At 38.4% G+C, this 19,165-nt stretch overlaps 1 protein-coding gene across 4 annotated transcripts in view; it reads right to left on the bottom strand.

The window, feature by feature from the left end:
• The window catches only part of NELL2 (neural EGFL like 2), a 438,955-nt gene that overhangs the window by 195,588 nt on the left and 224,202 nt on the right, over nucleotides 1–19,165 (bottom strand). For all 4 annotated transcript variants that reach the window (XM_043447184.1, XM_043447185.1, XM_043447186.1 and 1 more), the window contains one exon: nucleotides 9,174–9,302. In XM_043447184.1, the coding sequence (XP_043303119.1) occupies nucleotides 9,174–9,302 (129 nt within the window). The remainder of the gene's footprint in view (nucleotides 1–9,173; nucleotides 9,303–19,165) is intronic.

Consider the following 19,165-nt stretch of genomic DNA (forward strand, 5'->3'; position numbering starts at 1 on the left):
ACAACATGCACAGTTGCATAAAAAATTTTAAAAGCTACTTCTAGTGAGTTAAAATATCCTTAATGGGATACCCCTGGCCCCACAGGCAGCGATAATGGGAGGAAGCCCACCCAGCAGGAGGAACCAGCCCCGAGATCCCTGCATCCCAGCCATGCCAGGACTCACCCCTGTCCAACAGTGGCAAGCAGCCTTGGCACAGGGCAGGAACTAGCAGCTGACTGGGAAGGGGCGAGCTTTGCCTAAGAGTGTGCCAACAGTTGCTGCTTTCTCACAACAAGATGCCCAAGGCAATCCACATGGGGAGGGGGGCACTCCTAGAACAGACAGCTCTGGCGACCAGAGTGGAGTGTGCTGCTGGGACCCATACGATGTCTCCAATATAAGGCCACTTCTACAAGATCAGGAAACATAACTGACCTACCTAATACTCAGAAATAAACACAGAGAGTTAGGCAAAATGAGGAAACGATGAACATATTTCAAAGGAATAAGACAAAACTCCAGAAGACCTATATGAATGGAGATAGCTGTCTACCCAGAAAGAGTTCAAGGTAATGATTATAAGATGATCAATGAACTCAGGAGAAGAATGGATGAACACAGATAAAAGGTTATCAAACAGCTAGAGAATAGGAAGAAGAACTAAACAAAGCTGAAGAGTACAATAAATGAAATAAAAAATACATTAGAATTTAGGGATATACAGTACATTAGATGATGCAGAGGAACAGATCAGTGAACTGGAAGACAGAGCAGAGGAAATTACACAAACTGAAGAGAAAGACTTTTTTTAAAACTGAGGATAGTTTGAGAGAATTCTAGGACAACATCAAGTGTATTAACATTTTCATTTTAGGGGTTCTGGAGTCCCAAACAAGATAAACTCAAAGAGGTCCACAAAAAGACACTTTATAAATACAATGGCAAAAGTTACAGATAAAGAGAGAAACTTAACAGCAATAAGCTACTAGTTACAAATAAAGGAACTTCCATAAGAGCATGTGCTGACTTTCCAGCAGACATTTTACAGGCCACAAGGGAATGGCACAATATATTCAAACTGATGAAGAGAAGATATCTACAACCAAGACTACTCTACTTAGCAAGCTTATGAAGCAAAAGCTAAAATGTTTCAACACCACTAAATTGGCTTTACAAGAAATGTTAAAGAGACTACCCCAAGCAGAAAAGATTACACAACTAGAAATACATTAATTATTTTTAAAAAGTCTCTTTAGTAAAGACAATATACAATAAAGGCAGTATATCACCACTGATAAATTTAATATAAAGGTTAAAAGACAAAAATAGTAAAACGATCTATAGTCACTAAAGTATTTAAGGGATAGACAAAACGAAAAGGTGGAAAATGTAATGTCAAAAAACATTAAACAGGGTGCAAAGAGTAAAAGTGAAGGATTCTTAAAATGTGTTCATGCTTAAGAGATCAACTTAAAATATATATACATACATATATACTGTTATATTTAAATCTCATGAAAACCGTAAATCAAAAATCTATAACAGATAGACACATTCAAAAAGAAAGAATCCAAAGATAACACTAAAGATAGTCATCGAATCACAAGGAAAGAGGGCAAAAGTAGAAGAACAAAAAAATAGCTGGAAAACAATTTTTAAAATGTAAATAAGTATATACTTATTAAAAATAACATTAAATGCAAATGGCCTAAGTGCTCCAATCAAAAGTCATAGAGTGGCTGAATGCATAAAAAAGTAAGACTCATATATATGAATGCCTATAAGACTCACTTCAGATTTAAAGTCACGCACAAACTGAAGGTGAAGGGATAGAAAAGTATTCCATGCAAGCAGAAACACAGAGCTGGAGTAGGAGTATCTCATAAGGCAAAATAGACTTTAAGACAAAGGCTATAACAATAAACAAGAAAGACACTACTTAATGTCCACATAGTAGGCCACTAAACAAGTCTCAGATTAAATTTAAGAAGACTAAAACTACATCAAGCAACTTTCCAACCGAAGGGTCTGAGATTAGAAATCAACAAGAAAAAAATTGGAAAATATACAAGCTCATGAAAGCTAAAAAAAAAAAAAAATTAAAACAAAGAAATAAAAAAGAAATGCCTAGAGACAAATAAAAGTGGAAATACAACAGTTCAAAATCTATGGACCCAGCAAAAGCAGCTCTAAGAGAGACGTTTATAGCAATACAAGCTTACCCCAGGAAATAAGAAAAATCTCAAATAAACAACCTAACTTTATACCTAAAGGAGCTAGAGAAAGAACAAACAAAGCACAAAACAGACACTAGATCAATGGAACAAAAGAGAGCCCAGAAATAAAACCATACTTATATGGTCAATTTATCTATGAGTAAGGAGGCAAGAATACAGAAAAGGAAAGATAGACTCTTCAATACATGTTGCTGGGAAAACTGGACAGCTACATGCTGAAGAATCAAACCAGATAACAGTAAATCCCCTACGTATGAACCTTCAAGTTGCAAGCTTTCAAAGATGCAAATGTGCGTTCACATGTCCAGTCATGTAGGTTCCTGTGTTTGGTGTACACTGTCACATGCATGCTTCCTCTACAACTGGCTTTTGCGTACTTTACTATACAGCACTGCATAGAATACAGTAGTACAACATTTTTACTTCAATCCCAGGATGTCCAGAAGCAAGCATAAAACAGCAGTGATGTAGCTGGTACTGCTAAGAAGCACCCAGTAATAACAATGGAAACAAAAGTGAAAATAACTGAGAGAGTGGTGTGACAAGAGGAAAAAGAAGCAACAGAAGAAACAAAGAGACTCATGATGCAAGAAATGGCAGGAGATTTTCTTTGTTTGAGGAGACACTGTTAGTTTTTGAGGCACAAGGCCAGATGTGAAAAGTACATGAAGGCTGGAGCAACCATTCATGATGCAATCCAGTGGTACTTATGACCAGAAAAAAAGAGCTACTACCTAGATCGTGTGCCTGTGTGCTAAGTTGCTTCAGTTGTGTCTGACTCTTTGGGACCCCATGGACTGTAGCCCACTAGGCTCCTCTGTCCCTGGGATTCTCCAGGTAAGAATACTGGAGTGGGTTGCCATTCCCTTCTCCAGGGGATCTTCCTGATCCAGGGATTGAACCTGCATCTCCTGTGGCTCCTGCATCGTAGGCAGATTCTCTACTGCTGAGCCACCAGAGAAGCCGTGACCCGCTGGATCATCGAAAAAGCAAGAGAGTTCCAGAAAAACATCGATTTCTGCTGTATTGACTATGCCAAAGCCTTTGACTGTGTGGATCACAATAAACTGTGGAAAATTCTGAAAGAGATGGGAATACCAGACCGCCTGACCTGCCTCTTGAGAAACCTGTATGCAGGCCAGGAAGCAACAGTTAGAACTGGACATGGAAAAACAGACTGGTTCCAAATAGGAAAAGGAGTACATCAAGGCTGTATATTGTCACCCTGCTTATTTAACTTATATGCAGAGTACATCATGAGAAATGCTGGGCTGGAGGAAGCACAAGCTGGAATCAAGATTGCCAGGAGAAATATCAATAACCTCAGATATGCAAATGACACCATCCTTATGCCAGAAAGTGAAGAAGAACTAAAAAGCCTCTTGATGAAAGTGAAAGAGGAGAGTGAAAAAGTTGGCTTAAAGCTCAACATTCAGAACACTAAGATCATGGCGTCTGGTCCCATCACTTCATGGCAAATAGATGGGGAAACAGTGGAAACAGTGTCAGACTTTATCTTTTTGGGCTCTAAAATCACTGCAGATGATGATTGCCGCCATGAAATTAAAAGATGCTTACTCCTTGGAAGGAAAGTTATGACCAACCTAGACAGCATATTAAAAAGCAGAGACATTACTTTGCCAACAAAGGTCTGTCTAGTCAAAGCTATGGTTTTTCCAGTGGTCATGTATGGGTGTGAGAGTTGGACTGTGAAGAAAGCTGAGTGCCAAAGAATAGATGCTTTTGAACTGTGGTGTTGGAGAAGGCTCTTGAGAGTCCCTTGGACTGCAAGGAGATCTAACCAGTCCATCCTGAAGGAGATCAGTTCTGGGTGTTCATTGGAAGGACTGATGTTGAAGCTGAAACTCCAATACTTTGGCCACCTGATGCGAAGAGTTGACTCATTGGAAAAGACCCTGATGCTGGGAGGGATTGGGGGCAGGAGGAGAAGGGGACGACAGAGGATGAGATGGCTAGATGGCATCACCGACTGGATGGACATGAGTTTGAGTAAACTCCGGGAGTTGGTGACAGACAGGGAGGCCTGGCGTGCTGTGATTCATGGGGTCACAAAGAATCGGACATGACTGAATGAGTGAACTGAACTGAACTGAACCTAGACATCACTGGATCCTTTATTCAAGAGGACAGATAGAACTGAATCCAGCAAGGAACCAGAACCTGTGCCAACAACGTCAGGCGTGAGTGAAATCGCAGCTTGCCCTCTATTTGTATTGCTGGTGATCCTGCAGCTCTCCCATCTCTCACCCCTCTCCCTCTTTCAGTCAGTACCTCTTCTCGCCTGTTCATTCGATGCCAGCCCCTCTATGCCAGCTGTTGTGTCCTACTGCTGCACTTTTCAAGGTACTGCACGGTAAGATTAAAAATGTTTTCTTTATTTTTTGTGTTTGTTTTTTATGTACTATTTGTGTGAGAAGTATAAACCTATTACAGTACAGTACTATACAGCCAATTGTGTTCGTTGGGTACCTAGATTAACTATGTTGGAATTATGCACAAATGCAACTTATAAACATGCTCTCGAAATGAAACTTGTCCACATGTAGGGAACTTATTGCACTTTCTCACACCATATACCAAATAAACTCAAAATGGACTGAAGATTTAAATGAAATACCTGAAACCATAAAACTCCCAGAAGAAAATATAGACAGTACACTCTGTGACATTAGTCTTCAAAATTTTTTGGATCTATCTCCTTATGTAAGAGAAATAAAAGCAAAAACAGAAATGGGAATGGGAAATGAAAAAAAATAGAAATGGGAGGGCATCAAGCTAAAAAGATTTTGCAGAGCAAAGGAAGCAATCAACAAAACGAAGAGCCTACTTAATGGGAAAAGATAGTTGCAAATAACGTCTAATGAGGGGCTAATATCCAAAACATACAAAAACTCATAAAAACATCAAGAAATTTAATAGCCTTATTAAAAATGAGCAAAAGATTGGAATAGATATTTTTCTAAAGAAGACATACAGATGGCCAAGGCACACATGAAAAGATGTTCAGTGTCACCAGTCATCAGGGAAATGCAAGTCAAAGCAACAATGAGATATCACGTTATCCCCATTAGAATGGCTTTCATCAAAAAGACAAAATATAGTGTTGGTGAAGGTGTGGATAAAAGGGAATAGTGTGTGCACTATTGGTGGAAATCAAAATTGGTACAGTTAATATGGATGACAGTACGGAGATTCCTCAAAAAATTAAAAACAGAACTACCATAAAATCCAGTGATTCCACTGTTGGGTAGTTTTTCAAAGAAAACAAAAACACTAATTATAAAAGATATATGTACTCCTATGTTCATTGTAGCATTATTAAAAATAGCTGAGATACAGAAGCATTCTACATGCCCATCAATAGATGAAAGGATAAAGAAAATGTGGTGTATATATATACATATATAAATATGTAATATTGTGGTGTATATATATATATACATATATATATATATATATATATATATACACACAAATGGAGTATCACTTTGCCATAAAAAAGAATGAGATATCCCATTTCTGAGAACATGAATGGGTCAAAAGGGTATTATGCTAATCGAAATAAATCAGAAAAAGAAATATAAATACTATATGATTTCACTTATATAGCAAATCTAAAAAAAGAAAACAAATGAACAAATATAGCCAAACAGAAACAGACTCACATATACAGAGAATGAGTAGGTGTCAGAAGGGAAGCATGTTGGTGGATGAGTGAAATAGATGAAGGATATTTAAAGGTACAAACCTCCAGTTATAAAATAAATAAGCCTTGGGATATAATGTACAGCATAGGTAATATAGTCAATAATATAATAACTTTGTGTTGTGACAGGTGGGAACTAGATTTATGATGGCGATCATTTTATAATGTATCAAAACATCAAATTACTATGTTGTACATCTGAAACTAACAGAAAATGTTAAGTAAATTATATTTCAATAGAAAAATTCTTAGCAACAACAAAGTACAAAGAAAATCAAATTTGATCAGAATACTAAGGAACCTGTTAACATGAATAACAAAAGCTATACTAGAAATATTAATGTATAAAAAAATCCCTATAATAAACTAATAAATTTTTCCATCATTCCCTTAACTTGTGAAGATTACTTCCTCAAATGAAAAATGAATAGCATGAGGAAGTTTACAAACCATTTTTCAGTATGATCCATTCAGAATGGAAAAGAGTTGCCGTTTTGTGCTACAGACAAACATGTAGATAAAAACAGTGATCTAGTCTTTACAATTAAATTTTTAATAGCTTGTATTGATAAATAATTTAATCAAAAATTCTGGCTTCTTCCCTTGAGTTCTTTCCTGTCTCAGTAAATGGCAACATCATCCATTTGTTGCTAAAAATCCTTGACTCCCATTCATCACTCTTTAATTCTCTTCCATAGCAAACCGTCTGCAAGTATTGTTGGCTCTACCTCTAAAACATACATGAATATACTCCTTTTTATCTCTCGTGTGCTAAGTTGCTCAGTCATGTCTGACTCTTTGTGGTCCCATGGACTGTAGCCCACCAGGCTCCTCTGTCCATGAGGATTCTCCAGGCAAGAATATGAAGTGGGTTGCCATGCCCTCCTCCATATGATCTTCCCATCCCACGGATCGAACCCAGGTCTCCCACATTGCAGGTGGATTCTTTACCGACTGAGCCACCAGGGAAGCCTAAAAATTTTTTGGCTGCACCTCACAGCATGTGAGATCTTAGTTCCCCAACCAGGGATTAAATCTGTGCCTCCTGCAGTGGAAGCGTGGAATCTTAACCACTGTGCTTAATTTAGGCAACTTAGCTTAGACTTCTACAGTAGCCTTCCAACTGGTCCTCCTGTTTACACTTCTGTTCTTCTAACTACATCTAACCCCACAGTTCATCTAACACATTGCAGTCAGAGCTATCTTTTTTGATACAAGTCTGTGCATATCACTTCTCTCCTACATGAATCTAAAATACTTACAAGCATCCCTACATTACCTGGCCCCTACTTAATTCTCCAATTGCATCTTAATTGACTCATCTGTTTCATCACATTATCCTACTTTCTGTTTCTAGAACATCCAAGCTATTACCACTTATGGTCTGTCTACTTACTATTCCTTCTAGTTGGAATGCCCTCTTTCAGATCTTTCTGTATTATTTCCTGATCATCAAGTCTCAAGTCAACTGGCAATCCCCTGCCGACCCCAGACCCAGAGGCTTTCCTTGACCATCTCATCTAAATTAATCCCCAGTCAATTTCTATCACATCATCCTGTTTAACTTTCTTCCTATTGCTTATTACTATCTTAAATTGCCTTCTCTACTTCTAAGTTAGCTACTTATTCTCTGTCTTCTCCCTCGAATATAAGCTCCTAAGCACAGAAAACACAGCAGTCTTATTCACCATTTAGCTTATGAGTCTTATTCACCGTTTTCTAGGCACCCAGAGACTAGAAAACTGCTTGGTGCACAGTAGGTGCTCACTAAATATTTATTAGAAGAGTAAATACACTTCATGACAACAGAAAAGCAGCAGCTCAAAACATAAATAATTATAAGATTATGAAAAAAGAGGTACCATATGAGTTTATATCAGGTGATTTCATATTACATATATTAACAATATCAGGGAATGCATTACATATCAGAGATCTCAAATATTAATGAAAAACACATTACTAAGTATGCTTAAATTTATTTTTAATATAAAAACTTTCAAAATTAGGAATTTTACATGAATCTGCATATGAATGGGGAAGGGAAACTACATGTGTCTTTGTGCTTTGGCAAAAGTGGAATGGTCTCCTTAGGTCTGAATCACAAGCATTTTAAAGGAAAATGCTAGGGGAAATGGTCAATTTAAAAAGTGAATATCAATTTTTAAGGCAGAGAAAATCTATTGAAAACTAAGAGAAACAACAGTAATTGAACTCATTGGAAAAGACCCTGATGCTGGGAAAGATTGATGGCAGGAGGAGAAGGCAATGACGATGAGATGGTTGGATGACATCACCAATTCAATGGATGAGTTTGAGCAAACTCCAGGAGACAGTAAAGGACCAGAAGCCTAGCAAGCTGCAGTCACAAAAAGTTGGACACAACTTACTGAGTGAACAAAGGCCAATAAATCATTATATAACTAAACATGATCTCTAGGGACCGATGGCACTGATTCTACACATTTGGAAAGGGTAAGACCAGAAGCTTCCAAATGCCCAAATACCACCACACCACTGTTCTTACCTGCAAGACCCACTAGGTAGTCACACAATTAATAAGAATGACTCAAATATGTGTCTCGGGGAAGTTACATACTACAACACCTCTTGTGATTCTAGGATCTTCACGAAGAGTCAAAGCTGCAGTATTTGTGGATGCCCAGGCCTTCTCACTGTATTTGGACTCTTTCAATGAGGCAACAAGCTACCTGACATATTCGTTAAGGATTTAAAATAACTAGGAAACTGTTTACTCCATTGGAACTATTTACTAAATACCACAGAGCATGAATACAACCACTGAGATTACTGACAGCAGCAAAACAAAAGTGGTGTGGGCACTTCATCTTCCTGTTAATTGACTGTCTTTGTTATACAACATTGCCTGCAAAAATCTGACTATAATCCTAACCACAGGCCACAGTAATCATGTCAATATGTGAACTATCTGAATATCTAATTATAAAAAAAGAAGGCAATTTCACAGTGGAAGTATTGTCCTAATTCAAGAAACCTAGCCATATTAACTTATTAGTCTGACATAGCAGAAAGATGAAAAACTTTAATTCAAAAGATAATTATTTTTAGCTGATTAATATGGTTCAAATTAAATTCACTGCTTTTAATGGGCCTATCAATTTGACAACCTGGGAAATGAATAAATTTTGCATGCAGTAATTCTAGGAAATTCATACAGCCAAGATACACTTCATTACAAGGATTACCTTCACAGTAGGCATTGTCTTCTCGAAGAGCCCTAAAACCATCTCGACAGCTACAAACAGCTCTGTCATTCAGATTTCTGCAGACAGAATTCTCCATGCAGTTATGCCTTTCAGAGCAAAAGTCATAACCTACAGGAAGAAAGAAATTATTATGGTAAATGAAATCATAACAAGGCAAAAACATTTTGTCTCTTAATATCTTTTATTTAGAAGCTATATTTTCTTACATGATTATGCTGATATCTTTATCCAGTGTTTATAGAATCACCTGTTATATGTACTAAAAAGTTCTTTTAGTGTATTTAACACAATTAAGAGTTAATTGGAGGAAGTCACCACTAACCCTACCATAGAGCCGCCAGAACTTACACAACACTGGGGAAACAGACTGTTGGAGGGCACAAACAGAAGAGGACCCAGGAGAAATGAGCGGTGACCCCACAGAAGACTGACCCAGACTTGCGTGTGAGTGTCCAGGAGTCTCCGGCGGAGGCGTGGGTCGGCAGTGGCCTGCTGCAGGCTCGGGGGCACTGAGTGCAGCAGTGTGTGCATGGGACCTTTTGAAGGAGGTCGCCATTATCTGCATCACCTCCACCATAGTTTGGTCTCAGGTCAAACAACAGCAAGGGAGCAAAGCCCCGCACATCAACAGAAAATTGAATTAAAGATTTACTGAGCACGGCCCTGCCCATCAGAACCAAACCCAGTTTCCCCCTTAGTCTCTCCGTTAGGAAGCTTCCATAACCCTCTTATCCTTATCCATCAGAGGGCATACAGAACGAAAACCACAATCACAGAAAACTAAACTGATCACATGAACCACAGCCTTGTCTAACTCAATGAAACTATGAGCCATGCCCTGTAGGGCCACCCAAGACAGACGGGTCATGGTGGAGAGTTCTGACAAAACATGGTCCACTGGAGAAGGGAATGGCAAACCACTTTAGTATTCTTGCCTTGAGAACCCCATGAACAGCATGAAAAGGGAAAAAGATAGGACACTGAAAGATGAACTTCCTGGGTACCCCATATGCTACTGGAGATCAGTGGAGAAATAACTACAGAAAGAATGAAGAGATGGAGCCAAAGCAAAAACAATACCCAGTTGTGAATGTGACGGGTGATGGAAGTAAAGTCCGAAGCTGCAAAGAGCAATAATGCATAGGAACCTGGAATGTTAGGTCCATGAATCCAGGCAAACTGGAAATGGTCAAACAGGAAATGGCAAGAGTAAACATCAACATTTAGGAATCAGCGAACTAAAATGAACTGGAATGGGTGAATTTAACTCGGATGACCATTATATCTACTACTATGGGGAAGAATCCCTTAGAAGAAATGGAGTAGCCATCATAGTCAACAAGAGTCCAAAATGCAGTACTTGGATGCAATCTCAAAAACGACAGAATGATGTCTGTTCATTTCCAAGGCAAACCATTCAATATCACAGTAATCCAAGTCCATGCCCCAACCAGTAATGTTGAAGAAGCTGAAGTTGAATGGTTCTATGAAGACCTACAAGATCTTCTAGAACCAACACCCAAAAAAGATGTCCTTTTCATTACAGGAGACTGGAATGCAAAAGTAGGAAGTCAAGAGATACCTGGAGTAACAGGCAAATTTGGCCTTGGAGTACAAAATGAAGCAGGTCAAAGGCTAACAGTTTTGCCAAGAGAACGCACTGGTCGTTTACAAACACCCTCTTCCAACAACACAAGAAAAGACTCTACACATGGAGATCACCAGATGGTCAGACTGAAATCAGATTGATTATATTCTTTGCAGCCAGAGATGGAGAAGCTCTACACAGTCAGCAAAAATAAGACTAGGAGTTGACTGTGGCTCAGATCACAAACTCCTTATTGCCAAATTTAGACTTAAATTGAAGAAAGTAGGGAAAGCCACTAGACCATTGAGGTATGACCTAAATCAAATCCCTTACTATTATACAATGGAAGTGACAAATAGATTCAATGGATTAGATCTGATAGACAGAGTGTTTGAAGAACTATAGACAGAGGTTCATGAAATTGTACAGGAAGCATTAATCAAGATCATAAACCCAAAAAAGAAATGCAAAAAGGCAAAATGGTTGTCTGAGGAGGCCTTAGAAACAGCTGAGAAAAGAAAAGACGTGAAAGGCAAAGGAGAAAAGGAAAGATATACTCATTTGAATGCAGAGTTCCAAGGAATAGTAAGGAGAGATAAGAAAGCCTTCCTCAGTGATCAGTGCAAAGAAACAGAAGAAAGCAATAGAATGGGAAAGACTAGAGATCTCTTCAAGAAAATTAGAGAAACCAACAGAACATTTCATGCAAAGATGGGCACAATAAAGGAAGAAATGGTTTGGACCTAAAAGAAGCAGAAGATATTAAGAGGTGGCAAGAATACACAGAACACTATACAAAAAAGATCTTCACAACACAGATAATCACGATGGTGTGATCACTCAGCTAAAGTCAGACATCCTAGAATGTGAAGTCAAGTGGGCCTTGGGAAGCATCACTGTGAACAAAGCTAGTGTAAGTGATGGGATTCCAGTTGAGCTATTTCAAATCCTAAAAGATGATGCTGTGACAGTGCTGCACTCAATATGCCAGCAAATTTGGCAAACTCAGCAGTGGCCACAGGACTGCAAAAGGTCCGTTTTCATTCCAATCCCAAAAAAAAGGCAATGCCAAAGAATGCTCAAACTCCTGCACGATTGCACTCATCTCACACACTAGTAAAGGAATGCTCAAAATTCTCCAAGCCAGGCTTCAACAGAATGTGAAGCGTGAACTTCCAGATATTCAAGCTGGATTTAGAAAAAGCAAAGGAACCATAGATCAAATTGCCAACATCTGCTGGATCAGAGAAAATGCAACAGAGTTTCAGAAAAACATCTATTTCTGCTTTATTGACTATGCCAAAGCCTTTGACTGTGTGGATCACAACAAACTGTGGAAAATTCTGAAAGAGATGGGAATACCAGACCACCTGACCTGCCTCTTGAGAAACCTGTATGCAGGTCAGGAAGCAACAGTTAGAACTGGACATGGAACAACAGACTGGTTCCAAATAGGAAAAGGAGTACGTCAAGGCTGTATATTGTCACCCTGCTTATTTAACTTATATGCAGAGTACATCATGAGAAACGCTGGGCTGGATGAAGCACAGGCTGGAATCAAGATTGCTGGGAGAAATATCAATGACCTCAGATATGCATATGGCACCACCCTTATGGCAGAAAGTCAGGAGGAACTAAAAAGCCTCTTGATGAAAGTGAAAGAGGAGAGTAAAAAGTTGGCTTAAAGCTCAACATTCAGAAAACTAAGATCATGGCATCTGGTCCCTTCACTTCATGTCAAATAGATGGGGAAACAGTGGGAACAGTGGCTAACTTTATTTTGCAGGGCTCCAAAATCACTGCAGATGCTGACTGCAGCCATGAAATTAAAAGATGCTCGCTCCTTGGAAGGAAAGCTATAAACAACCTAGACAGCATATTAAAAAGCAGAGACATTACTCTGCCAACAAAGCTCCACCTAGTCAAGCCTGTGGTTTTTCCAGTAATCATGTATGGATGTGAGAGCTGGACTATATAAAAAGCTGAGCACCGAAGAATAGATGCTTTTGCACTATGGTGTTGGAGAAGACTCTCGAGAGTCCCTTGGACTGCAAGGAGATCCAACCAGTCCAATGTACTGATGATGAAGCTGAAACTCCAATACTGTGGCCACCTGATGCAAAGAACTGACTCCTTAGAAAAGACCCTGATGCTGGGAAAGATTGAAAGTGGGAGGAGAAGGGGATGGCAGAGAATGAGATGGTTGGGACAGGGGGGCCTGAGGTGCTGCGGTCCTTGGGTCACAGAATCAGACACGACTGAACTGAACTGAACTGAACTGAAGATAACATAGTGAGGAAGGAAAGTAATCTGAGAATTAGTGATTGAATATTATCAATAACTATGAGTAACACAGACCAAACCAGACCAGATGTGCACATTGTGTATTTAAGAAATGAAACAGATGACCTGGCATCTTAAAGAAAAAAATACACAAAAACTCTATATGTGTTAAAAAAAAAAAAACACCAAACCAACACACCACTTTAATTTAATTTTCTCTGGAAATCTGAAAGACAAGTATGTCTACTCAAAATAAAAAAGTTTATGAATTATAAAGATTCCAGAGTCTTTATGAGAGGAAGTATAAATGGAACACTTCATATTACAGCGACACCAATCATGTTTAATTTCTTGAATTTCTTTTTCCTGTGTGAATCCCTTGTTCAAAGATCATCTAAGATGCTGAAATGAAAAGCTTGAACACTGGAATCTATATTTAATGAAAATTATATGATTATGCATCATTCAAACAATTTTAAAATTGCTTGATGCATAAATTTTCTAGCTAGTTTTACGCTGTCTAATGAATTAGTATTTCAGCATGTATAAAAGAAAAGATGTTTAGAAAAATACATTTCATGCAGCTCAGAATAAACTCATCTACTTACATGCAAGAAAACACTTTTACTTGAGCAAATCACGAAGATGTAAGTTCTACACTGGCTCATCTTATTTATCAAATTACCATAGATCATGTGATTCAGTGAAAGACCGAACCATAGCCAGCAGGTATACTCTGGCACAGCACAATGACTGATGTCCATTCCAACTGGTTTGTGCCCATCATGACTATGCTGAATATCATCACAGAATTAAAACATATCTCCCATGAGATGTGTTAAAATGTATAGTAAAAACTTTTTTGGTACAATTTAATAAGCCTTAGGAAGAGCGAGGCTTGAGTGATTTCTACAGGAATTAAATAAAATAGAACTGAGGTGAATGAAAACTGGAAAACTACATCATAAATAACAGCACTAACATCACTCGACAACTTTTCTTCACAAAATTCTTCACAATCTAAATTCTTACAATTCAGGCTGAAAAGTTTGAAGTGAAAGGTTCATTTTTATGAAGAGGAAAGTTAAAAATGTTTTTTCCTAGGGTCTTTTTCTTTCCTTCTTCTTTAAGTAGCTAAATGAGACCATTTTTCTTAAAATGTATTCCAGTGTCTTTTTACAATGCCTGAGGGGGTAATTTCAGCTAAAAAGTCATCCTCATTCTCTTTCCCAATAACTCACCACATCATCAACCTAAAATGAAATGGTTCCAAAAAATCACTTCATATTTATTCTAAATTAAAACAAAGTACTAAAATTGTTGGCCCAGTCCTTAACAGTGCTTCCCTGATAGCTCAGCTGGCAAAGAATCCACCTGCAATGTGGGAGACCTCAGTTCAATTCCTGGGTTGGCAAGATCCCCTGGAGAAGGGATAGCTACCCACTCCAGTATGCTGACTGAAGAACTGCATGGACTAAATAGTCCATGAGGTCGCAAAGGATCGGACATGACTGAACAACTTTCACAGTCCTTAAGAAACACAGATAATTAAGAGACCATGCTTTAACACAGTGCTGAATCTGTAGAATTTCACCTTTAATGTTTCAAACAACCCTTAAAAAGCAGTGACTAAATACAGGAACTGTTCCTGGTGCACTTTTATTTTTCTTTTGTTAAGTTTATAATTTTCAAAACTATCTTTCAACATATTTTGATGTATTTTCTCTTCTCCCATTTTTTTTTCAGATTCTGTCCAATACATGCCATCACTGTCTATGCCATATGCCTCCTCTATTACAATCCATTTCTGATTTGACCTAACTGATGGTAAGACTCCCTCATCTCAGCATCAAACACCATGCACACGCTCACCATGCAGTGCTTAATTACTGCAAGAATTTCCAAATATAACATAACAGTGTAATTCTACTTTTCCCTATTTTAGGTTCATTTAGGGAGTACACTGCTTTTTGTCAAATGAGTTTTTATAAATTAACCCAGAGACTTGAAAATTGAAAATTTTGTCAAATTTTAACTTGCTCTAAACAGTGTCAGCTATTTTGATTTAGTCTCTCAACAGACAAAAGTTGATTGAATCTATTGGTTGTTTTACTGCTTAGATTCAAAAATGCCACGGTTAAAAGGCTAACTGCTAATGGGTAGAAAATTCAGACTCACTTAAGGGGATTTGTTTCCAATCTATAGGGAAGAACTTCAGAAAAAATCAGACTATGGGTTGACAATAAACCATCATGGTAGTTCTACTACCATCATAGCTGCAATCCCACTCATCTGTGCTTGGATTACAGAGTTGAAAGATCTACATCTGATCTCTACCACTTACTGGCTGCATAAATTACTAGCTGTGTAAGTTAATTAACCTTTCTAAACCTTCAGATTTTCTCACCTGTAAATTAGGATACTATCTACCTCACAAAAATATAAGGTTCACATGAGATCATCTATGCAAAAGTATAATAGTTTCACATTAGTTAATAATTAAAGTAATTAGAGTATTACTAATAAGCCACAAATAAATGTGCTGAGATAGCTATCACAGGAGAAAATTCACATATTTGTTATAGATGGATAGAGCAATGATCTAATACAATCAGATCTTTCTTTTATTTCCTCCTTTCGATTTTAAACTCACGGATACCAAGTTTTCTATTCCTTTTAAGCTTTCCAAATTTATATGAAGTTCTTGTATTAAGTATACTAGAACTTTCCGTAAGCTTCTATAAAATGTTGATATGCATTTTCTATGACTGATGAAGTAAGGAAGGGTACAAAAGATTACACGTAAGAACAACACAAATAAAGGTTTTTCATAATATCCAAGAGAAAATGAATACAATAATTTTGAGGTGATTATTTGTTGGTTTTGCCTATAGGTATCTATTTCTTCCTTCGGTAGGGGAAAAAAATACAACCTAGCCATACCTGGAATGAACTCTTCACCTCTACTATTAGCCTTGATGCTTACAGGAAAATGGACTCCACTGCACACTGATCAAGGCCACACCAAACAATACATTCTACTAGCCTGAACATAATTTCTTCAGGTCTGAGCAAGTGATCCAGTGCAGGTTAATGCAGATAATTAAATCTCAATTCTGGGACTTTTGTTCAACTTAAGAAGATACTGAACTTTGTCTTCCACCTACTTAAGTATCAAAATAATGCGAGCATAAGAATGTCGGGGTCTGCCTAAGAACACAAAGAGTTTGAAAATAAGGCCATCTCAGAGGAGGCAAATAGATGTATCTAAAGAAAGTGACAAGGTTTGAGATCTGAATCAATCCACTCACCAGGGCCATGCATTCCATTTTTTCACTTAGGTCAGTTAGATTGGTTGTTCTATCACTTAAACAATACTAACTCATATCGGTACCATCTATGAGATGATGGATAATCCTGACTTTTCCCAAAATGTAGTTCATGTGCATGGATGAACATTTAAAATAAAGTACAGATAGCAATGGGCTTCCCTAGTAGCTCAGCTGGTAAAGAATCCACCTGCGATGTAGGAGATGCTGGTTCGATTCCTGCGTTGGCAAGATCTGCTAGAGAAGGGACAGGCTAACCACTCCAGTATTCTTGGGCTTCCCTGATGGCTCAGCTGGTAAAGATTTTGCCTGCAATGCGGGAGACCTGGGTTTGATCCCTGAGTTGGGAAGATCCCCTGGAGAAGGGAAAGTCTATCCACTCCAGTACTCTGGCCTGGTGAATTCCGTGGATTGTATAGTCCATGGGGTCGCAAAGAGTCAGACTCGACTGAGCAACTTTCAATTTCACTTTCAAAGATAGCAATGGAATTCTTTTAATGTGTACAAAAAATACATGAATTCAACAAATAATCCCGTCATTTCATGGATACCACTAGAATGAAACTAACTTTTTGCAAAATGTGTTAACTAATAGTAGATAATAAAAAATTAACTAAATGATATTATTTGTGATAGATAACAAGAATCACGAAGGTGTAATTGAATGATGTGGTAAATTATGAACTGTCCAGAAGTTGGGAGCAAACAGTCTACACTCACAGCCTTATGCACACGATGCCTCCATTACTTCTAATTGTAAGTCCTGACAAAGTCAATATTAAATTAAAAAGTGGGTATCTGGTAAATAGGATTCGATGGTCTACAGGCAGAGAAAGGGGTGGCCAAGAGAGGAGGAAGAGAATGGGAAGGGCTGAGATATGAAAACACATAGTTTCATGTTATTTCTGTATCTAAGTCAGAGTCCTCATTGTGTGACGAAGTCTCTATCCTATTGTAATTGGTCATATGACTCCTTGAAGGAGCTCTCAAATATGAAAAAAGTGAAAAGAACACTTTTGCTACACTATTCCTGAGCTGCTACAACAGAAGAGAAGAGGGTACCTAGAAATCAGTCCTGCCTGGATGTGACTTGGTGCCTAGAGATTTGGAGCCTTATTTCGGCACACAGCTTGGTTTCCAAACACTGGCTGAGCCTCCAGTGGAAAGGTCAACTCTTTAATCTCATGCTCTGCCCTCAGGGAATATTTAATAAGCATTGTTGAACAACTTACTTTTTCAGATGTGAACATGTCATATTTAGCACTAGGCAGACAGGCCTGGATGCTGGAGGCCAGTTTTACTACAAATGAATTTGTCACAACATTCTACACAACTCCTGTGTGTAGGAGTTGACTCAAAATTTCAGCCTTCAAAAATTAATTTGCTTTTTTAGCTTAAAAGTCAGAGAATGGCAGGAGAACTCATTTGTTTATTCTATATATTTGAAGTCAGAAATGGAAGCAAGTTTTATTTTACATGGTGTTAGATGTTTCAAGAAAAGTCAACTTGTCCAATTTCAGCTTCAGTATTAACTAAGCCAGTGGTTCTCAATCCAGGCTGTGTAAAATTATTTATTACTCAAGTTTTCTTGAAAGCTGGTCCCAAGGTTCTATCACATATATCTTACCTGACTCTGAAACACTTGTTCAGGAATAAGGAAAAGGAATCTTTGCTTTTACCTTAGCAAGGGCAATTCCATATTGGAAGCCTCAGTTCCACTGTGAGAAAAACCCGTGATGTAGGACTGAATATGCCATAATGTGATTAAATACTTAAAGAACAATCTCTTGAGAAATTCCAGGAACTGCAGGATGGTTCAACTCCACAGCTACAGATAACCTGTTCTCCTTACACAATCACACAATGCTGCTAATCAGACCACCACACCACCAGTTTCAAGGTGATTATTGGAGCAGACTGTGCTGCCTCACACAGAACCCCCACCAGAACCTCTGAAACTGTTCCTTTGCAAATTCTTCTTCCTGTCTGGCAACTTGAAGATGGTTTGGGGGACGCTAGTCCACCATCCTCCCAGCATCTTCCTGAATAACAGATTTTTTTCCCCCCACCAACTCTTTCTCTTGAATATCAACTTTTGAGCAATGAGCAGCCAAACCTGAGTTCAGTTCTGGCTTCAGTGGGTCACAAATCAAGTATATCAGAGTCTCGGGTGGGGGGGATATAGATCACAGTATCCTTTGTCATTGTATTTCAAGTGTGTTGTGTAAACATATTAACTTTTACAACTATAGCCAATATAAACGTAACAGTTTTTGTTCTAGCTTTTCCATTCTTCCCTGGTGGCTCAGCTGGTGAAGAATCTGCCTGCACTGTGGGAGACCTGGGTTCGATCCCTGGGATGGGGAGATCCCCTAGAGATAGGAACGGCTACCCACTCCAGCATTCTGGCTTGGAGAATTCTATAGACGGTATAGGCCATGGGGTCACAATGAGTCAGACGTGACTGAGCGATTTCACTTTCACTTTCCATTCTTAACTTGCTTTTGGTAATATGTTAAAGCTCGTTAAAAAGAAATGAATGTAATCAGGTCTTTTCTTGACATCTGAAATGCTCTGTTCTGTGCTTAGTCACTCAGTTGTGTCCAACGCTATGTGACCCCATGGACTGCAGCCCATCAGGCTCCTCTGTCGACGGGGATTCTCCAGGTAAGAATACTGGAGTGGGTAGCCTATCTTTCTTCAAGGGATCTTCCTGACTCAGGAATTGAACTGTGGTCTCCTGCCTTGTGGGTGAATCCTTTACCAGCTGA

This window comes from Cervus canadensis, chromosome 25, assembly GCF_019320065.1.
Source record: "Cervus canadensis isolate Bull #8, Minnesota chromosome 25, ASM1932006v1, whole genome shotgun sequence".
NCBI classification, from domain to species: domain Eukaryota; kingdom Metazoa; phylum Chordata; class Mammalia; order Artiodactyla; family Cervidae; genus Cervus; species Cervus canadensis.